Genomic DNA, 22,838 nt, shown 5'->3' with positions numbered 1-22,838 from the left:
TACTGGAGTATTTTAACATTGCTGTACTGGTTACTGAGCAATCTTCATCCACGGAGGAACACCATGAAATGTGGTTAAAAGCTCTGGAAAAGGAGAAAAGATTTAAAAAGTTAAAAGCACAAACTGATGTTCTAAATAAAAAGCATAAACAGATTTTGAATACAAAATTAACAAACAGCAGGTGGACATTATTTCTTTCTGTCATGCAAATTGTTAAATTTGTCTTGTCACCTCTACAGGTAAATCTAGTGATTTTTGTCATGTCATCAGAAATACAAATACAGTTAAAAATGTAATGTTAAATGTGAACGAAATGTTTCCATTAAAAGAAACAAAAAGCTATAATTTGCACTTTTTTGACCGGCTGCTGGTAGCAGAGCTGCGGTCCAGATAAGAGACCATCTGCGTGGGAGGCTCTCAGCTGATAAACATGTGGCAGCAGTGCAGACCTTTGGACTCGCTTTCATTATGTAACCAGCAGCAGCAGCACGTCGGACCAGTAACACCGCGACACTCCCTGGTAATAAAGAACGACGAGGTCTTTGTTGACGGTCCCTTAAACGTCTGATGAAATATCTCACCGGAGCGAGAAGACGGACACACGGAAGAAGCGACACCGCGGTTATAAATCATACTTTTATTCGGGAAAAACCTGGATATTATTATATTAACACCGGGAGGAGATGAAAACAGTCTGAACTGAAGAACGAAGCCAACAAATTGTGGTTTTCTGAAAGTATATTTCGAATTTGACGTTACTCCCAGTTAAAGCTAACCGCTAAAGCTAGTTAGCGTGTCCTGCTAAGCTAACCTGCTAGCATCGCCCGGCTACCGTTGGAATCCGCAGACCTCCTCCAGCCCGCCCGTCGCCTTCTTCACGGAGATTAAAAGCAGATAAACAAGCAAAAAATGGCTCTTCTATCGTCCTCACATCGGGACTCATCCACCGTATTTTCTGTCACGAAATTCTCCACCAGAAAGAAGTCCAACCACCACTCTCAGACGAGCGTTAACGCCGCGGAGCGCGCCGGTGTCACGGACGTTGTTCCTTGGGTTCCCTCTCGCTGCGGAGGTCGGTATGTGTGCCAGTCAGTGTAAAAAACACAATGTTTCACTAAAAAAAAACACGTTACTTGTATTATACATGGATAATAACTGCTCCTGTTGACCCGGGCTGGAGCCGCTACAAGCCTCACACAGTTTGACAGCTGTCACATTATAGCCACTGAACTGCCGCCTGAGATATCTTGTTTTCTCAGGTACGTTAATGTCACATAATCTATATTTTTGCACTTTTGAGTTGAAGAAAAAATGTTGAGAAATATGAGCGGCGAGGGACATTTATCCAGCGGGCAGAGTTCGTCCTCCACGGCCGGGCGTGGAGTCACCTCTCCCGGGTTGGACGGACAGGAAAGCTCGTGGATCAGCCTGCTGTCTAGGCCCGCGATGGCATTTCTGCAACGATATCTCCCGGGAAGACCACGAACCCCGAACCGGTCTGAAACAGGAGCCGGATGGTTCAATGTGGGTTTAAAAACCAGCTTTGTTGACGAGGAAACAGAGTTTTTAAGACAGCTGGACGACATGATGCCGCTCACACAGCACCCCGCTCCTCACCTGACATACCTGCGTTGTCAGCACGAGGGAGCATCCGGCCGACAGGAGCCGAGAAGCGGCAGCACTTTAACGTGGTTGACCGCTGATTCTCTGCAGGAAATGGGGATTCAAACAATCTCAGAAGAAGAAATGGACTTAAATCTCTGCCAGCAAACCCAGATTGGATACTTGTCTTCTGTCAGGACTTTTTTCAGCCATGTGCTGTTGAGCTCGGTGTCATCTCAGGAAATAAAGCCCCCAGGTGGGGGTAAAAGCGGGACGTGGTGGGGCAGCTTCTGGGTGGGCGAGGAGGGCAACAAAACAAAAGCACCCGAAACAACAACCGATTCGTTTGGGGGATGGACGCTGGGAGAAAACGCTGGACCGACTGACCTCAAAGAGGAGCCGTGCAACAATGGAGGCCTTCAAACAGTCCAGAACACAGCGGGGTCCACCACGGACCACCGGCTCACCATCAGTAACCACCTGAGCTGTTCAGGAGCTGCCGCCGCCTGCAGTGAGGCGGCACTTCTGACCCCAGATCAGGACAATGGTTACTCCAGTCTGGAGGAGGAACACTTCCAGGTTTGTCACCTGAGCGTGGTGAAATCCCCGAGTGAAGTGCAGCAGCAGCCGGAGGAGGAAGAGGCCGATTCGACTGAAATTAGTGCCGCCGTCAAGACAGAAATGGAGGAAGAGACCTCTGAGGAGGAAGAAGAAGAGTCCATGGAGGCTACCGTGCTCACCAACCCCCAGTGCCAAAATAAGGCCATCGCCTTCATCATGGGCTGCCCCTACAGTGACGACGAAAGCAGCAGCCAATCAGACGGGGAGTCCGATGATGATGATGATGATGATGCTGGCTTTGACAGCGAGGGCTCGTCTGATGAGTCCGACTCGACCGATGATGAAGAAGATGATGAAGAGGATGATGAAGACAGTGATGTGGACTCTGAGGCGGAGCGCCTGTTGAGCTCTCTGTGCCAAAGTGTGGACCCGTACAACCCCCGTAACTTCACCGCCCAGCTGCACACCGTCACCTCCTCCCTGCCCCGGACCATCCCCATCCCCACCTCCACGCCTCCGTCCTCCGCCCAGTCCACCCCGGCCTCCTCTCCTCCCTCTCTCCCTCCCTCCACCCTCACCTCCTCCTCCCCTCCATCCGGTAGCGACTTCTGGGACGACTCCACCTCTGCCAGCGAGGTGGACGAAGCTGAAAGCCTCCGCCTGTTGAGCTCCTTCAGCTGCTCCTTGGACCCTTACAGCCCGCTTAACTTCCAGGCAACGCTCAGGACGCAAAAGCCTGTCAAGGTGGCAGGGTCCAGGACCAGGACCACCAAGGCAAAGAAGGAGGCCTCCCAGACTCCTTCTGGCTTCCTCCGCCATAACCCGGCATCTCCACCCGAGTACAGAAAGGAGGAGGCTGAGGAGAGGCTGGACAGTGGCTTCTCTGAACCCTCCACCTCCTCCGGCTGCTCCACCTCACAGAGCTGCAGCACGACCAAGAAGGTCAGTTTGTTTGTTTTATTCACAATTCACTCACTCACTCACTCACTCACTCACTCACTCACTCACTCACTCACTCACTCACTCACTCACTCACTCACTCACACAACCAGACGGGAAAAAATCAACCAGTTATCTTAAAGGGATCAAAACAAACGCACAACAAAGAGACGTTTCCTCTAACATTACATTAGTCATTTAGCAGACGCTTTTATCCAAAGCGACTTACAATAAGTATATTCAACATCGGCAAAACGTTAATAATAATAATGATGATAATCACAAAACAAGGCGTTATTTTTTATATCCGTACTGAACCGTGCTAATGAGCGCGGATGTTGAAATACTTGGTTGTGAAATTGTTGTTGTGGTTGTGTCAGAAAAGTAAATTTGAACAGTGAGATCGTTTTATTTCCTTCCAGGTCATTTAATAATCCTGGACCTCTGTCTCTCTGTCTGTCTCTCTGTCTTTATTGCTCTCTCGCTCTCGCTCTCTCTCGCTCTCGCTCTCGCTCTTTTCTGTCTCTCTCTCTGTGGGTGTCTCTGCTTCCTGAATTAAGCTTCTCATTTTGCTGCAGTGACTCATGTGCTCAAACATGTTGACGGGAACTGAAACACACAAACCAGTTTATTCATCAGGACAGAGTCTCAGAGTCTCTGTTGATTAATAAAAACTAATCTGTGATGTTTGATGTAACTGACGTCAGACTGATTTTAATGAAATCATAAAACCAGCAAAGTAAAGCAGCAGAGGTTCGTACATAAAAAAGTGTTAACTGTCTGTGGAGGGTCACAAATATATAATAATCAATAAATTAAAAATGAATTGAATTAAGTAATGTAGTACTATCCTGGTCACACTAGCCGTGTATCGCATAAGAAAAAAAATAACGCTTCCTCAATCGGGTAAAACTAGTTTTATTGCTCATTTTTAAACTTATTAAATCAAATAAGAATATTAATGATAAAGGGATGTGGTGTTAAGAAAATACAAAATTTCGAACTTTTAAAAATGCCCAACAGCCAATCAGAGCAGAGCCACACCTGTTACTGCAGGTTTCCTGTTGTAGTAGGAAGTGGTGGGAGAAGTAATCAAATACTTAAAGTCGTTCTATTGCATGTAGAAATATCTGTCCGGTATTCAAAATATTACCTCAGTAGAAGTATTTGCATCAAAATATGATTTAAAGTAGTAAAAGTACCATTTTAGAAGACAATATATTATAGTATTGTAGTATTATATATGGTGTCACTTTAATGTTGTAGGTGGTTAAGGTGGAGCTCATTTTAATTACTTTACTACTGCGTAGTTTAATCTATAGTAATACATCAGCATTCATTAGGTATTTATAGTTTGTATTAATAATCTAAATCAACAAAGAAACTTAAGTTATCAAATAAATGTAGTGCAGTAAAAATAACAATATTACCCTCTGAGTTTTAATGGTAGAAAGTGGCATAAAATATAAATACCTAAGTGAAGTACCTCAGAATTGTACAGTAGTACTACTTCTAAATCAAAGATCACACATTCAGAGCCACAGAGCAGCATTTAATAAACATGTATTAAAGAGAATAAATACTTAAAATAGTGAAAAGTCAAATTGAAACGACGACATCTGTCACAGATTTAAATGGCTTTAATTAAAATATAAGAAAAATATCCTGGCCTAGTCCTACATCAGCTTTTAAACGGGACTTCTTGTTTCAGGTCCGTTTCTGTGACGACGTGGAGGAGTTCTTTGCCAGCTGTGGTGAGGAGGAGGAAGAGGAGGACCGGCGGGGTCCCTGGGAGGAGCTGGCCCGGGACCGCGCAAGGTTCCTGAGGCGCTGCCAGGAGGTGGAGCAGAGCATCGCCTTCTGTCTGCAGCCACAGCACCGACACCTGGTGTACTGCCGCCTCGTCTCCGTCCTCTGCGTCCAGGACGCCTGAGGACCATCGGTCTGTCCTCTACGCCTGAGGACCATCGATCTGTCCTCTACGCCTGAGGACCATCGATCTGTCCTCTACGCCTGAGGACCATCGATCTGTCCTCTACGCCTGAGGACCATCGATCTGTCCTCTACGCCTGAGGACCATCGATATGTCCTCTATGTCCAGGACGCCTGAGGACCATCGATCTGTCTTCTACGTCTGAGGACCATCGATCTGTCCTCTACGTCCAGGAATACTGAGGGATGATCTGTCCTTGATGTCTGAGCTCAATCTGCCCTCTATGTCCTGGATGCTGGAGGACAATTGATTCGTCCTCTACGTCCTGGGACCTTGTAGGTCAACACCTGTCCTACTGAGGACATGAGAAGCTGCACTTGTTGAGCAGTGAGACACTATAGAGACACAGAGGACATGTGGACAGACTGAGAGCTGCTGGACTCTTTACTGACTGACTTCTTCTTCTCTGTTTTGTTTCTGCAGCTTCGTCTCTGGACTGAAACACGATTCAAAGCCGCTTCATGACCGACTGCTTCAGTAAAATACTGATGTCCTGAAGCGCTTCACTGTTAGTAGAGAAGTCGTCACCGTGTCCTGTTGGGACAGCGTCCTCCTTTTTATTTTTATTTCTGGAGACGTCTAAAAATATCTGCAGCTGTTCTGTTTGTGTCATCATCCAGTTTACAGTTTCACTTTCAGTGCTGATGATTAAATCACAGAAACAAGTGGCTGTTTTTATCAGAAAAAAGTATGTAAAACATTATTTAACTCTTCAGACTCTTTAAAACTCCATCAAATGAAACAACGTTGTTTTCAATATCGATTTAAATGATTAGATAAACTAATCTATTCATCATTTATCGTCAAAAAATGTCCTCAGTCTTGTTTTGTTCGACAACGGCAGAAAGTTTTAGTTCACTAATATATATCTCTTTACATTTGAGAGACTGTTAAAAATGGAGTAACCGATCATCAGACTGGATCCACTAATCGATGAATTGATTCTTATGATTTCAGCTCCACCTGAAACACACTTTTGTTAAATTAATCGTTTTATTGTTATCAGATCAGATCAGCAGCTTCTTTCTGTGACTCGGGTGAACAGCTGAGGACTTCCTGTGGACTCGTTGGTCTTCACAGAAGATGAAACCGGTTTGAGGACGATTCAGGTGTTTCTTTATAAGCTTCTAGTTTGACTTCAAAGCCAAAGATTTAAAGCTCGTGTTTGAGTGACGTGAGGACGAACTGAAGTGTTGGAATCGGATCGATTTGCATGAATCGATCTCGTTAGTGTAGATTAAAGCTCCTCTACCTGCTCCTCCCACTGATCACTGATAATCAATAGTGTTCTTCCTCTAATCAGTATATTAATCTCTGGTATTAACATTCCTTCACAGCTGAAGAAGTGTTGGTTAATAAAACAGCTGCACGACAACTTTAAACTTTTAGTTATGATATAAATTCAGAACTAAGACCACGAATGTTGGTTGTAGTATTGATTTGATATAATTTAAACATTCATGGGTTCATTTTAAAGTGAATGCATCATGTCGACTGTGGAGAATCTACTCAACAGAAGATTTAAAGAAGTGAATAAAACTAACAGTTACTAATTTAATCAATTCATTCATATAAAAGGGAGAAAAATGCACTATTATAATTTCTCTGCTCAGATATTCAGGAAAAGAAAAGAAAAGCTATTTTTGAGGAACTTGTATTAATAACGTTCTAACGTTCCTCTAATCTAGTCTTTATTAATAAACTATTTTTTATTAAACTGTTCACATGAACGTGTTTAATAAAACTAAGAACCGGCAGCCATTAGAAATAAATCAGGAGAAAATCATAATTTCTTTTTATTAAGTCAAAACTAAAGTTATTTACTCTGATGTGACGAAGCGTTGATGCTTCAGTGTCGGTTTAAAGTGGCCGTCCTTAAGATTTAACTGTCAGTGACCATTTAATTTAATCTAGTTACACATAAACATAATGATTTAAAATCATCACTTTGAGAGATGCAGAAATGCGTTTTTGTTGTAACGCGTGAACTCGTCAGTAAACTGTAATGACGAACGTTAAACTGTTATTTTGATAAATTGAATATCAGTTTTCTTTAACACATGAAGGGTTTCTGCTCTCGATTTACATTTCCTGTGACTCCTTCAGATTAAAAGTCCTGTTGAATGCTTTTATTGTGAAGCTGCATCAGTAGGAAATGTTCGTATTGCAAATATATAAATATATTAATACTTTCCTCAATGGGCCGTTGCGTTACCTCCTTCAGCTTCAACAGATACCGACGTCTTTATTTACATGAAATCCTTTGAGAGACACTTTTAAACCAGATGTGACCTGCAACTGAAAAAAACCCAAATGTTTATTTTCATGATCTCCTGTTATCTAAAAAACAGAAGAGGAACCGACAGTTGGCTTCATTCAACTCATCGTTACTTTAAGAGCTCCACAGCTGACGTGAGTCATATGTTTGAGTTTATTAATGCCGAGTCAGGAGTTAGTGTGTTAATATATAAAGAAACATGTGGACACGAGGATCGTCTGGCAGATGCTTGGTGTTTATCTTCTGTCAGCTGATGTTGTTGTGACTAATAATTAATGATCAGAAGGAAAATGGCACATTTTAAATTAAGTTTTTAAAGGAGTCGAACAGGAGGCGCAGGTGGAAACGGGAGGAATGTTTTGGTGTTTATTTTAGTCATAAGAAAAGCTTTTTATTTTTCTAATGCTTTGTGTGGTGGGTAACTCATTCTGCGTCATCGCTTCCTCACAACTGAACACGAGCGATTTGAATATTAAATCAATATTTAATGATCACACACTGGCTCCTTCTTGCTTTTTTCCTCCATAAGTTAATGTTCCTAACAGATGTGAGGCTGTAGTTTGTCCAGCAGGGGGAGCTGTTCACTCAACCAGAGGAGCTGCAGGAGAGACGGGTAAACACAGCGCCACCTACAGGCCTCACTGTTCATCTCTCAGCAGCAACAGCTCAACATCTAGTTCATGGATTGTGATTAGAATGTGGTGAGTCATTCGTGTTCCCCTGAGGATGAACTGTAATAACTGAGTTGATCATTTTATGCGTCTAATGCTGATGTTTATGACTAAATACCTGTTTATTATATATATCAGATATATTTGAGATTTTTTTAACCTCAGCTCCCAAAATAATTCTATAATAAAACTGTTTAGCCCAAAAAAAGGACAAATGTTTGATCCCACAGCCGTTACAGTATCAAATCTGTTTATTTCTAAATTGTGCTTTTTACTATTTTCCATCAGTTTGTACATGCTATACTCCTGGTGTCCACTAGGGGCTGCTGTATTGAGCACTTGATCAAAAATCAATGACATAACCCTGTGTTTAAGATAAATAAATGGGTAAACCGCAAAAAATTAAACATTTTTAATGTTTTTTTTTTTTTTTCATTTAAACCAAACTCGTGTAAAGAAACATTTAAAAGGGTTACAATCATTTTAAATGAATAAACATTTGATAGTTATGATCAGGACTGAAGTTGCTTAGTTAAAGAGGAAAATAATACAATTATTACATTTTTAGAGCAACTTCCTTAAAGTGATAAACATCGTTACTAAAGAGAATATTCTGCTGCTGATCTATAATATCTGACTTTAATAAAAGGACGTTCAGTTGACTCCTTTAATTCCTGTCAGCTCACGCGCTGCATGTAATAATAATAATACATTTTATTTATATAGCGCTTTTCATGATACTCAGACACTTTACATTAAAATCATCATATATAAAAGCTACACACTAAAAACACATAATAGTAAATAATTTATTTGTCATTAATGTCCACTACATAGATGAAAATCTGATAGAGAGAATATTTCAAACTTCCACAAGTGAAAGCTCTGGAAACAAGTACATAGAAAAAGTAGGAAGTGGAACCTTTTTTATATCCAACTCCTGTTTTAATGATTTCTGAACTTTCAGTCCCAGTGATGTTTGTTCTGTTTGTTGAGTCTAACGTTAATAAAAACGCATAAATGTCTCTAATGCATCTATTGTTGTTAATCTTATTGTTGTAGCCTAATAGCTAATCGTCCTTCTAATGAGTGTTGACTTGTCTTCAGGTCTTTCTGCCTCAGTTCAAGTCAAACAGAAAGTTGAAGGAGTTGGTCTCAGTTCTCCGTCAGACTCTCCTCCACAGTCCGGTCCTCCTCCAGCTCCACCAGGCCCTGCAGGTATTTGATGTACCTGATGGCGGCTCTCAGCGTCTCCACCTTGCTGAGGCGCTTGTCGGCGCTCTGACCCGGCAGGTGGTCCCTCAGTTTGGCGTAGCCCTGGTTCACGCACCGCACCCGCTGCCGCTCGCGCTCGTTGCGCTTCTGGATGAACGCCGGCTCAAAGGGACACTCGTAGACGCTGAAGTGTCCGTGGTGGTGGTGGTGGAAGGGGGCCAGGTAGGGGCCCCTCAGAGCGTCCATGCCTGTGGGGTAGAGGAGGAAGGGGACGGAGCCGGACAGAGAGTGCTGAGAGACGCCGCGGTCCTCACGGTGACCAGCAGGGGGAGACACACCGAAGCTCAGGTAAGATGATGGAGAGAAGGTGGAGCTCATCATGTGACCTGCACGGACCACAGACCTGTAAACACACCGCAGACCAGTAAACACACCGCGGACCAGTAAACACACCGCGGACCAGTAAACACACCGCAGACCAGTAAACACACCACAGACAAGTAAACACACCGCGGACCAGTAAACACACCGCGGACCTGTAAACACACCACAGACCTGTAAACACACCAGTAAACACACCGCAGACGAGTAAACACAGACCAGTGAACGCACCACAGACCTGTAAACACAGACCAGTAAACACAGACCAGTGAACGCACCACGACTTGTGAACAAGAACACGGACTTCAGTGAATCTTCATCCTGCTGACCTGCAGAGACACAAACAGACATGAGAGAAACAACCTGAAACACACTTCGATCACACACACACACACACACACGTACAATATTTACCCTCAGATGTCTGAGAGGACGACTCTGTTTCTGAATGGTCGTTAATGCTTTTAGCTTGGAGAAAATCTTCTAAACTAATGTTATTTATTTTAGTACACAGAGAACAAAACGCTGTACGACGAAGAGACAAAGATCCCTCTGAGTTCAATAAGAACAGAAGAAATCAAGCTTAGCATCAAAATGTGTGCAGATTTAAATAATATCTTCGTCAAACTTCACAATAGAAACAGAAGGTTAGTTTATTGTTAGCACTATTGGAATATAAGCTGAACAAAGAAAAACAGACTAATTACATATTTAGAGCCCAGTTGCACCGTTGTGGTTCAATAATGATCGAGGGTCGCTGACGCTTTTCTGGACTGTAAAACAAATTTAACATCCAAGTTCAACAGTATTCTCCCGTCATGTGAAACCTTTCAATGGTGTCGTACTTGTATGTTAGTATTTGCCAGTCATGTGTGCCTTTTCATTTTTACTGTTGATCGTTACAGTAAAAAATATTTTTTCATTTTGATACATTTCGAGTGCGTGGTCCTGGTGAGGGTCTGCGCTCTCCGAGTGTGCTTCTACACAGTCTCTTCCAGAAGAGTTGTGTGACGTCTTGATAGTGAGCGACTTGTGTTGAAGTTCAAACTGGTCTTTACCTCGCTCTGTGTGCTCAAAGTTAGTAAGCACCAACTCAATAAAATGTATTTCTCTTATGCTTTATTGTCATTATCTCTGCCAGGAGCATCATGCGATCGGTCGCGTGCATCCGTGAATGAATGTGCTCCTCTGCGTCCGTCCACGGCTAATCTCTAATTCTGCTGCAGCGAGCTGCATAATATTTTGGATAACCAGTTATGGCTGCATGCTTAAGGACCTCTACTGGTTGTGGTGACTCACACTTTCTCAAAACACCTTTTATTGCCCGTTTTATATTGACTGCTGAGTGCATCGCCGACCCCCAGCTAGACAAACGGAGTGGCAGAAATATTTTTCTTATTGTTTTGGACGGTGTGTTCGGCTAACGGAAGTACCGGTACACGCGCTGCCGAGTACGCTGGCAGACACCTTGAGGTGAGTTTAATTTCGTTTTTGGCAAGATTGAAAGAAATGTCTAATTCAACAACTTCGAGCCGATTGCCTGCATACATCGCCGCTTGTTTTTGATTTTTAATGAAGTGTGTTTAACGACAAATTGTTGGTTGTATTCAATCAATCGTTTGAAGACACAAGTGATGGAGATCTGCCCTCTACTGAGTGCACCTTTCTAGTTACATCCTGTCAGACTTGACAAACTCAGATTCATTAACCAGCTGTTGAGATTTCAAACCGAGGAAGCTATCGTAGCTCATTAGCTATTATTGAAGCTCCTCTGTCCGAGTATAAACTGGTTTCACACAATTAGCAGACAGGAAGTCATCGTACTGATACAGCTACGTGTCACTATACAGTGTGGGGACTTATTGTAATGTTAGCCACTGAGCTAACTAGCATACACACTGAATGAAATAATGAGAAATCCAGAGAATTAAACAGAAGAATAGCCTCTTCCCAGCTAGCTAGCATGTTAGCGGCTAGCTCTCCAGCTACAGTAGCTCACCAGCTAATTCTGTAAGTTGTCAGGATGTCAACATAGAAACCAGACTTTTATTTTAGTGTTGTAATAACGACGCCGCTGAAGACTGTGAGATGTGGTTGAAAGCTGCGGGAAAAGCTAATATGTGGACTGAGTTTGTACAGTCGAGACCAAACTTAGTCTCAAATGTATCAAAAAACACTTGTTTAGTTATTTATTCACAAATGAGACCAGTGTTTTACTTAAAAGTACTTATACCACAGTGTAGAAATACTAATTTACAAGTATTTTAGTAGTGTAAAAAAGTTAAATTATTCATCATGCAGAATATACTATTTCAGAATAATATGTTATAAGTATTGATGCATTAATGTTTATTACTTTAATGGTCCAGCTGGTAAAAGTGGAGCTCATTTTATTGACTTTGTACTAGTATAGTAGTTTAATAATGCATAATTATTATTATATTAATATATTTTGTATTAACAGTACAAATGTTCAAATGAACCAAAGCTGTTGGATAAATGTAGTGGAATTAAAATAAGTACAACTGTTCCCTCTGAGATTTAGTAGAGTAGTAGTTTAAAGTAGCAGAACAATGACAATACAGGATACTATATATATATATATATATATATATATATATATATAATACAAGTATCTCAGAATTGTACTCAAGTACAGTAATTTAATGTTTTTCCCCCACATAGATTGTTGAGTTAATTAAATATAACATTAATAAAAACTGAGAACAGACCATAAACAGATTAAAACGACTGAAAGCTGTAAAAAAGCTTATAACAAATCTACCTAATATACAAACATGACCTACAGCTACACTCTATATACATATAATATATAAACCACAGTGTGTATATATGTATATATACAGTATATATAAAATATGAAATGAGATGCAGCGATGTCTTTGTCTCACCTTCAGATGCTGCTGCAGTGTTTCCTCCCGTCTGAGGCAGCAGGATGAAACGCTGAAGCTTTACCTGGCTTTACTCGCTGAAGCTCCGCCCCTCCAGGTGTGTGACAGGACGTCAGGTAACGAGACAGGACCGAACACGCCGCGTCGTTTATCTTGAGTATAAAACATTCGATTCTTTGAGTTTGTTAAATGATGGAACATTAAACACGGCGTGATGGAGCTGAGAGGAAACCGATCACTGATTTGTTTGTTAAGAAACAACAGCACGAGCTCCCTGTTTACATTTGTCTTACTGTTTTCAGCATCAGATCAGGTGTGAGTGTAAATCTGCTCTTTGGAGTCATATTTGTTGCTGCAGTCGAAACATCAAAGAGCATCGGCGGATAGAAATGAGTGTTTGCAGTTTCCTCTTCCTAAATCCAGTGTTTCCAGATGAAAGACATCAGCGACACACACCCTTCCTGTCATCCTCTCATCACACAACACACACTGATGACTGTTTACACACACACACACACACACACACACACACACACACACACACCTGTAACCTGAGAGTTACCTGCAGTGAACTGAACAGTTCAAATGCAACAGTTTCTCTTCGTGTGATTAAGAGAAAAGACTTCAGAAACCACAACTTCATACACATTTACTAAACTTATTTATGCTCTTCTCTTAGTTATAATAATAATAACAACATATTTTATTTAAGGAGCATTTTTCAAGACCAGGTAGATAAATTATTCATTATTTATGTATTTTCAATCACTTTATGATCCATGATATAATACCCATAATATAATGCCCACAATATCATGTCCACAACACCCAGGAGAACAGGAGGGTCACAATCATCAGTTTGGAGTACCCGGACTTCTTTGAGTCTGGGGACTCGAGTGCTGCTGGGGGACTACAACCTACAACGATGGAGAAACCTGGAAGGGGGGGGGGGGGGTTTAGGAGCACCAGCCTGCCTGATCTGAGTCGCGTCCAAAGGGGCCAGCTGAGGTGGTTCTGGCATATGATCAGGATGCCTTCTGGGCTCCTTTTTTCTTTTTTTGTTGAGGTTTTTCCGGGGACGTCCAACTGGTAAGAGGCCCCGGGGTAGACCCAGAACACGCTGGAGAGACTTTATATCTCGCCTGAAGTCCACAATATTGTGACCACAATGTAAAATACTGAAAAATAAGTAACTTAAGTGTGTTTCCAATACCTGCAACATTATTTTAAATCACATGGACACACATCAAAACACTCACCTGCTGTCCAAAATAAAAGTAGACTAAACATAAACATCATTCAAGTTCATGTTCATATCATCTGAATAACTGTATGATATGATCATAATGAGCAACAAAACATAAACATCAAATCTTATTGACCTGTGACTTCTTTGAAGATGAGACTTATTTCTTCCTATTAACGTGCACACACACACACACACACACACAGAACAACAACAATGATGTCAGACTGTCAGTCTTCAAAAGCTGAGACCAGGAAGTGGTCACATGTTCGGTCTGTTTTTAACTTTGAAAGGTGAATTCAGAGTGACGTCATCAGTCAACACCTGCAGACTGAAAACACACACACACACACACACACACACACAAAGCTGCAGCTACTTGAGAGGCAATACTACTGTGTGACTGTATGTGTGAACATCCATCAACCAAACTGTCAAACGAGTCTCAACAAACAGCAATAATATCCACAGGCTAACAGGCTAACAGGCTAACAAGCTATTAGGCTAACAAGCTAAAAGGCTAACACTCTAACAAGCTAACATGTCTGAACTCTGGCGCATGAACCAAACTGTTTCCTGCTCCGTCCTAATCTCTCCGTCCGTGTGTTCCTGCAGGAGGAAGCTGTGGAGAGTGTGTGTGTGTGTGTGTGTGTGTGTGTGTGTGTGTGTGTGTGTAATAAGGGCGTGCACATGCAGGAGTGTGTTCAGCGTGTAGTTTTAATGTAACATCAAAGATGAAGCTGAAACTCAACATGCAGAGACTTGAAGAATCCAACATGTCCGCTCTCATTGTTACTGAAGTTAACTACCTGCTCGATTTATTTTACTCAACTGTAAACACAAGTAGTTATAATATTAATGTTGTCGTTCCAGAGCTCTGTGTTGGCTGCTTCTGTTGCTTATTTTTATTGTTATTAGTTGGAAATATATAACATTGAAGCAGAAGAATTCAAATAATATCCTCTAATAACAAACAAATACCAATGAAAGGTTTTACACGTTTATTTAAAAAGATGTTTACATTTCAGATCCTCTTCATCTCTAACTGCTCTGTTTCACTGTTACACAGACCTTCAGTGGTGATATCTTCACTTCGTCTTTAGTGTTAATGTATGGAAACATCCTCTCAGTGAAAGTGTGTGTGAAGGTGTGTATGTGTGTGTTAGTATCAGGATCAGAGAACGACAGCTTTCCTCTGTTCCAGTCCAGATTCACTCTGATCCTCTGGAGCTTCTTCTGCACTTTGAGAACAGTGTCTGGAGCTGATGGTGAACATGCTGAGTATTTACCTGCATAGAACACTATTGTCCATAATCCAGACTGTATGTCTCTCTTCCTCTGGACAGACTCTTCTAACACACCCAGTAGCCAGACTGTACTGTCTCCTACCTCGACATCCCAGCTGTGAGTCCCTGAGTTAAATCCCTCAGAGCCCAGAACAGAGAAGTGTTCATCAATCCTCTCTGGATTATCAGGAAGCTTCTGTCTCTCTCCTCGTCTCACACTGGTCAGATCTTCAGACAGGATGAGGTCTGGATGAGCAGTGTTTGGGTCCAGAATCACAGGAGTGTAGGAGACCATGTCCTTCATCTTGTTCCAGATGTTGAAGGTCAGGTTGCCCAGGTGTTTGGCCTCGTCTATCAGAGCTCCTGAGAGCAGCTGTGGATCCTCCAGCAGGGGGCGCTGCTGGACTCTTTCCACTGCAGCCTTGTAGTTGTTCAGGAATGAGACATCTTCAGCTCTCAGCTCGTCCTCTGTGGCTCTGACTGTGTCTGAAAGAGCTGCTATCGCTCTGCTCAGAGCCTCCATCTTCTCCTTCATCATCTGACTCTTCTGCTCATCTTCCTCCCTCAGTGCAGCCATCCTGGCCTCCTCTTCCTCCTCTAGAAACTGGTGAAGCTTCTTAAACTGCTCCTTAATCTGCCTCTCTGTGCGTCGGGCCTGGACCTTCATGTGTTCTGCTGTTTGATCAGACTTCACTTTAACTTCTTCATAAACCTTTAACTTCTCCTTTAAGGGCTCCAGAGCTTTCTGAAGGTTCTTCTTGTGTGGTCGAACAGCTTCATCGATGGGTCTGAATCTGTGGTCGCTGTGTTTCTCTGAATCTCTGCAGACGACACACACTGGCTGCTGATGGTCCAGACAGAAGAGTTTGAGTTTCTCAGAGTGCAGACTGCAGAGAGGCTCTGAAGCTCTCTGATCTCTCTCCAGTAAGAAGGACTCACACAGGTTCTTTAACACCAGACTAACAGGTGGATGTTCCTTTGAAGATCTTCTCTTACAAACTGGACACTCCTGAGTTGGTTTCTCTCTCCACCAGCTCTTCAGACAGTCTTTACAGAAGCTGTGGCTACATGACAGAAGAACAGGATCTCTAAAGACTTCATGACAGACCGGACAGCAGAGATCCTCCTCTGATCTGGAAGCCATTTAGTCTCTGAGTGAAGCTGAAAACACAGAAAGTACATCAGTCATGGCTCCCCTCCCTCCTCTACTAACTTCACTGTTTTTAGTCAAACTCACATTCAGTGTGTGGAGCGTCAGCAGGTTGAAGCAGCAGTGTTGTAGTTTTCCTCTTTTCTCTCCTGTAGATGAACTCACTCAGAGGAAGTTGTTAGTTTGGTCTGAAGGTGAATCTGATCGTCTCTCTCAGTCTGTGTGTCTCTTTAGTGAGGAAGAATCACAAACTGTTTGTCTCAGGTGAGTCAGGTGAGGGGTGGAGCTTTGTCACTCCTCCTCTGATAAACGCTTTTCCTGTAACACAGGGGTGTGTTTCACACCTACCACACCTCTACAGCTCACTGGTTAACAGGTTTTACCTCATTTTATCTGCATAAGGAACATTTTTATAACAAGTCTGCAGCAGATTGAAGTACTTCAGTACATTAGTACTGCAGTACTGTAGTACTTCTACCTGTAACTGTCCTCAGTTGAAGTCACAGCTTTGTAATGAAGGTAAATCTTACCGTCTGTCTGTCGGTGAGTCTCTTCTCATTGAGAACTGAACAGTAACAAACTGTTTCCTGTTCGTCTCAGATGATGTCATGTAAGGGGCGGAGCTCTGTCAGCCCTCTGATGTGTTTCATCTTAAAAGGGAACAGATGATAAATATGATGAATAAGATCCATCACTCTGCTCTGAGATCACGTCTTCATGTCAACTTAACTTTAACGGAAAAAACACAAAGAAAACACGACCAGAGTAAATTCATGTTCACTGTTTCTGTCAGTTTTTACTTTGTTTGTTTCTTAATCATGTTAGATTTAGAAACGTTAATAAGTTGTATTCGTCTTCTATTTATTATATTGTGTTTAATAGAGGTGCAGCTCTCTCCCTTAAAACCCAGAGTCTCTTCTGGTTTAGCGTCTCTCAATAGTGAGAACATCTTAAACCTTCTGTTGCTGCACACCAGCTGCTCTGAAGCAAAGGGACGAGCGACCTCAAGCCGGTCCTTTAGTTGGAAGCTCGCTCGCCATCTTCGAAGGCTGGCGTTTTGCATTGTAGCGAAGCGATATATTATATTATTATTATATCGTATTGTATAAATCCGAAAAATAAATAAAGTTAACTAAATAAATAAAATGAAGTAAAATGTCCAATATATACAAATAAAACCTTTCCGATGTAGAAATATAAATTTGCAGAAAATGGAAATACTTTTGTAAAGTACAAGTACGACACTGACTTTGACAATATTTGATCAATAATGTATTATTGTGTGTGTGTGTGTGTGTGTGTGTGTGTGTGTGTGTGTGTGTGTGTGTGTGTGTGTGTGTGTGTGTGTGTGTGTGTGTGTGTGTGTGTGTGTGTGTGTGAGAGTGTGTGTGTGTGTGTGTGTGTACACACACTGGTCCCAGCTTATCTCCCTCCATCTGTCTGTGGGTGTGTTGGTTGTCTGTTTCCCAGTGTCCTCCTCTGAGCTCCCGGCTGAGCGTGCCCCCAGTCAGCCCAGTCTCACGCCCTCCTCGCCGTCTGTGGAGCCACAGAGACACGCGTGTTCCCACACTTCTGCCTCACGCACACACAAAGGAAGTGTGTCTGTTCCCACAATGCCCCTGGGCGGCTCTGAGGAGGGTGGTTCTCCAGAACTACAGTCAGACCACAGTATGTTGTGTTTTTATTTACCTGAAATATGTTTATTTATTTCATGAATAGCGACTTAACGCTTTATTTTATGGGTCCTGCAACTTTTTAACAATTTACTCCAGAAGAGTCCCAGAAAGCAAAACTGTAAGACTTTCTTTTTAATAATTATTTTCTGCAATTAGAAAAAACAGCTGAGAGGAAATTGATAAGAATTCATATTAATAATCTAAATAAAATACTGCATAAGAATAAAAGACAAATAGTCAAATACAAAAGAGAAAGAAAATCAAAAATAATAATAATTGGTAGAATAAAAATGTTCATTATACAGAAAAGTTTGTTTTATATAATTTAAAAGTGGAAAAATATCACAGCTGACATATTTAAATTAATAATTTTATTACAGGATTATTATTACAAGATAAAATAACATAATATATTTGTGTGTGTGTGTATATATACATACATGTTATTTGAGGAGGTTCAGTGAGTTGAATTTATTTGCATTCTTTGATTTCCAGAAACCAAACCACATTTATAATTTTAAACTTTATTTGCTATCCATGTTCAATAAATAATAATAATAATAATAAATGGATGTTGTGCTGTCCTGCTTTATTCTCAAGGTAATTACAACAAAATAACATTATTCTTTTTACTGTCAGGAAGCTTTAATACGTTTTATTCCTCACACTGTTTTTAAAGATTTCACCACATTGGAAAAATATATTTTATTATTTATTATTATTATTTGATTGTGTATTTTTTTATCTTATAACGTTCCGATGATGTGTTTTAATAAATTCAATGAGAACTCGGACAGCGAACTGTCCTCACGCCTCGGAAACATTCCCAGAGAACATTTTCTGCATCTCGTTGACCTCTGACCTCCCACCTGTCCCGCGGGACGGACACTCAACTCAGCCCCATTGTCCCGGAGCCACCGAGCCTCCTGATTGGCCGAGAGGCTGCAGAATGAGCTGCATAAATACGGAGCGGAGCAGCAGACGTGAACAGAGACCCGAGGAGCCGAGAGGAAGAAGACTCGACACACCAGACTTCACTGGAACACATCAGGAGATGGCTCAGTATCTGGACCTGGATCTGCAGGACAGCATGAAGGAGCAGCTGTTCAGGTGAGTCCAGGATCTGTCTTGAGATGGAGAGACAATGTTAAAGTCACACACCTTCCTACTGGAGCGTCGGTGTTAACGGAGCCTTCATGTGTGTGTGTGTGTGTCCCAGGTGTAAACTCCACCTGTTGGAGAGGAAGTGCAGCGGTGGGTTGGAGAAGCTGAAGGCTCTGATTGGAGAACACCTGCAGAGCGGGACCCCCGTGTCGGACCTCCTGGACAGAACCGCGTCCTTCCTCACACTGAGGAAAGCTCTGCTGTCACACAGCGGATACTCCAGATACTCCAGAGACCTTTTACGTCTGTTTCCTGACGCAGAAGAAGACGTGGCGCCACTCTGCTTTTAATGACCACGTGAAGAAGAAGAAGAAGAAGAAATTAAACTCTTGTAGTTTCTTCAATGAGCTACAACAGGTTTATATATTTATATATAAAACGTGGTGATGACGTGCAGCGTCTTTTTCCGTTTATTGGAAATCTGCACATCTTCTGAATGCATTATATGCATTCAAATAAGCAGTTGCACTGCTGTAGAATCTTTTAAAACGTGTGACAGGCCTTCTATATTCTGCTGTGACATCAACACACTGGACTTGGTGCAGATGATATCTGATTGTTGTTAAACAGTTCTGCTGTATTATATATGGAACACAAGTTTACTCTCAGGTCTGGAGTAGAAGCGTAAAAGGCCTCGGCTGCATGACACGTGAGTGCTGGAAACTTTTAACATTGTATTATTAAAACTTCGATCCAGCTGGTATTTGTACTTTGTCGGTACTTTGTTAACCCTTTGATTGAAAAGGGGGGATGATGATTTTGTTTATCTAAACATATTGTTTAATTAGATTTTAGTTCATTTGAAACTTGTGTACCAGTTTGCTGTTTTTTGTTCAAATAAAACCATTTTAATGCTACTTTTCTTTGTGTTGAGGTCGGTTTGTGGGACTTTTGCACAGAAGCTGCATGAAAATAACACAAAGCTAAATTACAAATCATAATTGACGGCTTGATAAATGTTGCTTTGGTTTTGATTATCAGCATTGTCAGCAACTCATTTAATGCGTTTTAACTGTATACTCTCAATACAAATAACCAGTAAATGACCAGTTTTCAGAGACAGCAGGTGAACTAAGTGCTGTCAGACGATATTATTACAGATTAATTATTTTTACAGTAAAACTTTTCATGTTTTCTGCTGTCAGACATTTACATTTCTTCACTAGTTTGAACAGAGCAAAAAACAAATATGGATAAATAATAAAAAAATAAACTGAGTCTGTTCGGAAAATTAGATATTAAAAGATCAACAGTAAAACTTCTACCTGAACTGTTCAGAAAGTCAAAGACTATAATTATTATGTACAAGCAGACATGATGTTTCTATCTTATTCTGTGTGTGGTGCTAATGTGTGTTTTTATCACTTTACTGACAACTTTGATTTAGTTTGGCTTTGTTCTGAGATGTCCTTTTTCTTTCTTTTATATCTTTCATCAGAGGTGGAGGAAGTACTCAGATCCTTTATCGCAGTAAAAGTACTATTAACATACTGTGAAAGTACTTTGTTACTAGTAAAAGTCCTGCACGTAAAATTTTCCTTCAGTTTAAGTATGTCCTTATAATCAGGTAAATGTAAAACTGTGACTGTTCTACTATTGTGTATATATATATATATATATATATATATATATATACAATAGTGCATTAATAGAAAAGCAGATTTTCATGATGGATTAATCTGCTGATTATTTTCTCCATTAATCGATTGATTGTTCAGTTTGTAAAAATAGTGCAAATAGTGAGAAATGACATGGAACAATTTTAATTATTACTAATTTAATATTAACATCATTAACGTGATTCAAAGGAAAAGCAGCTTAAACCGTGAAATGTTTTACATGAGAAGTTTACCATCAATTAATTGTTTTAGCAGTGCTTTTATAAAACAAAAAGTAGACAAATGATATATGTAATTAAATATATATATATATGGGAATAATTGACCAAGGCCCACAGAGAGCGGAGACGACGCCGCAGTCCGTCGGCCCCTCTCCCCGGATATGTGCCTCTGCAGCGCGGCTCTGTGGAGCACATAAGCGCATCATGTCTTCCCTCTGGCGTGCAGCAACAGGTGCCGCAGGGTCTCCTGCAGACAGCGGGAGAAACCCCGGGAGTAGCTGGGGGCGACGCGCTGCTGCAGGAGACCCACCGACAGCTCCAGGATGTCGGCTTTCACATAGAATTAAAGAAGAAGTCTTAAATTAGTTTCACACTATATTCCAGATGTGTCACCTTGTTGGAGCTGCTGAGGTCCACAGGTGTCTCTTCCGGTCTGGTCTGAGTCACAGGAGCCATGTAGGATGTGTTCAGACGCGTGTCCTCGTGGTCCACATGGGACTGCAGTATTTATAAGTTCCGGGTGGGGCTACGTGTGCGCGGACTCCTCACACCTGAGACTTTCCCACAGTCCGCAGCCATAAAGCCCTGCAGCATCCTGTCTGCTCCTCCTCCTCCTCATCCTCGTGTTCACACAGAAGTGTGCCGAGGTTTTTCCCCAACTGATCTTTACACTGAGAGGAAACAACCAGACAACCTGCACCTCAGAGTTCAGAGACAAAGTGTCACAATAATGTGAACATCAACATAAAAAATACCACAAGATCATCAACACAAACATCTTCATGTTTATGAATGTAATACTTATTAAAACATCAGTCACAGATTAAGAAACAGGGTTTCTTGTTATAAAGATGCAATTAAACACCACGTGCAGCGGAGGTTTCTGTTTATAACGTGATAATAAATGTTATTCCCTGCAGAGCGCGTGTCAGGACGGGGGTGAAGAAGTGTCTCGCGCACACGTCTTCAAGGACTCGCAGCTTCACACACCGAGCCGCGTGACACATCCACGCCCCCCCCCCCCCCTCCTCACACGCACTATGTTTGATGGCAACAAGTCATCATGTAAACATCATTCTGTGAGTCAACAACAAACATCAACACCGGGAAATGTGTTATTTAAAAACGTATACTTTTGTCGTTGCTTTTTGTCACGTTTTATTTAAAGGCCATTTAATATTTATGACAGCTTGACTTTGTAGTATTTATATGTTCTACATATTCATTCAGTTTCTGATTCTTTACAAAGTGCACACACAACAACATAAAAATGGATCACCTCCGAATATCAAACCTACAGCAGCTGCAGTATCTCACTTTCACTTCACGTTTAGTTGTATTAAACAAACAACGAGCAGCCGTCTTCAGTGTGTCCTCTGATTGTTCCGTCTCATCTCTGACACTTTTAATATTTGTTTTGTTCACCTGTACAGAGCTCGTGAACTGACCTGGTGTGTTTTTATCTTTCCGTGTTTAGTGGCCCCTCATCTGCAGCCTGATCCCATCAGACAGCAGGAAGGTTCCCAGGTAATAAAAAGAGGCTGTGAGGCCGTTTAACCAGGAGATAATTGATGCCCCCCCCCCCCCCCCCCCCCTCTATTGTTGGATGGGCCTCGCCCCCACCAGCCTCAGAGTGTGGGAAAGCTAATCCTGCCCGGGACTCATGGCTTTGTGATGCTAATGTGGCTCCTATAAATAGAGGAGGGGGCTCCTCAGGGTCCCCATCACAGCTCGCTCTGCTCTCAAACCAACAAATGGCTCCGAGCAACACCAGAGACTCTCCCATCTCAATGCCGTCCACCAGAGACAGACACAAGGTAAGTCCTGCTTCTCTTCCGTCCGACGGCACTTCATATATTTTTTTGTTTATTCTCTCTGCGGCTCTTCTGACCCAGCTCCTCATTGTTCTGTTCCCTCTAACAGC

The 22,838-nt window shown here is 41.8% G+C and overlaps 3 protein-coding genes and 1 long non-coding RNA gene across 6 annotated transcripts in view; 3 read left to right on the top strand and 1 right to left on the bottom strand.

Moving 5' to 3' along the window:
- Positions 1 to 586: 586 nt before the first annotated feature.
- Positions 587 to 7,869, top strand: LOC306693865. The gene is made up of 2 exons (XR_013767031.1): positions 587 to 1,076; positions 5,519 to 7,869. It is a non-coding gene; the product is annotated as an uncharacterized lncRNA (long non-coding RNA).
- On the top strand, positions 1,068 to 7,869 carry ppp1r15b (protein phosphatase 1, regulatory subunit 15B). The gene is made up of 2 exons (XM_079156485.1): positions 1,068 to 3,105; positions 4,814 to 7,869. Exons 1-2 carry the CDS (start codon positions 1,312 to 1,314, stop codon positions 5,033 to 5,035), a joined length of 2,016 nt encoding a protein of 671 aa, XP_079012611.1. The 5' UTR covers positions 1,068 to 1,311; the 3' UTR covers positions 5,036 to 7,869.
- Positions 7,870 to 14,784: 6,915 nt separating this feature from the next.
- The window catches only part of LOC306693846 (nuclear factor 7, ovary-like), a 37,237-nt gene continuing 29,183 nt past the window's right edge, over positions 14,785 to 22,838 (bottom strand). Inside the window, exons 2-4 of one of the 3 annotated variants that reach the window (XM_079156501.1) lie at positions 16,765 to 16,884; positions 16,322 to 16,552; positions 14,785 to 16,245 (exon numbers count right to left, since the gene is read on the bottom strand). In XM_079156501.1, the coding sequence (XP_079012627.1) occupies positions 14,840 to 16,228 (1,389 nt within the window). In that variant the 5' untranslated portion in view covers positions 16,229 to 16,245; positions 16,322 to 16,552; positions 16,765 to 16,884 and the 3' untranslated portion in view covers positions 14,785 to 14,839. Of the gene's footprint in view, positions 16,246 to 16,321; positions 16,885 to 22,838 lie in introns of all 3 variants that reach the window. The other 2 variants (XM_079156502.1, XM_079156500.1) reach the window with 2 other exon arrangements.
- On the top strand, positions 18,409 to 19,883 carry LOC306693859 (uncharacterized protein). The gene is made up of 2 exons (XM_079156516.1): positions 18,409 to 19,020; positions 19,130 to 19,883. Exons 1-2 carry the CDS (start codon positions 18,692 to 18,694, stop codon positions 19,362 to 19,364), a joined length of 564 nt encoding a protein of 187 aa, XP_079012642.1. The 5' UTR covers positions 18,409 to 18,691; the 3' UTR covers positions 19,365 to 19,883.

Source organism: Pholis gunnellus (genome assembly GCF_910591455.1).
Source record: "Pholis gunnellus genome assembly, chromosome: 3".
NCBI classification, from domain to species: Eukaryota; Metazoa; Chordata; class Actinopteri; order Perciformes; family Pholidae; genus Pholis; species Pholis gunnellus.
The sequence above is the reverse complement of the archived record's forward strand: the minus strand, read 5'-3'. Positions and strand labels throughout refer to the sequence as shown.

Excerpts from the sequence above, each read along its gene's own strand:
- ppp1r15b (XM_079156485.1), top strand. The coding sequence starts at position 1,312 with ATGTTGAGAAATATGAGCGGCGAGGGACATTTATCCAGCGGGCAGAGT. Across the intron at positions 3,106-4,813 it reads GCTGCAGCACGACCAAGAAG|GTCCGTTTCTGTGACGACGT; the intron begins GTCAGTTTGTTT and ends TTCTTGTTTCAG.
- LOC306693859 (XM_079156516.1), top strand. The coding sequence starts at position 18,692 with ATGAGAACTCGGACAGCGAACTGTCCTCACGCCTCGGAAACATTCCCA. Across the intron at positions 19,021-19,129 it reads ATGAAGGAGCAGCTGTTCAG|GTGTAAACTCCACCTGTTGG; the intron begins GTGAGTCCAGGA and ends TGTGTGTCCCAG.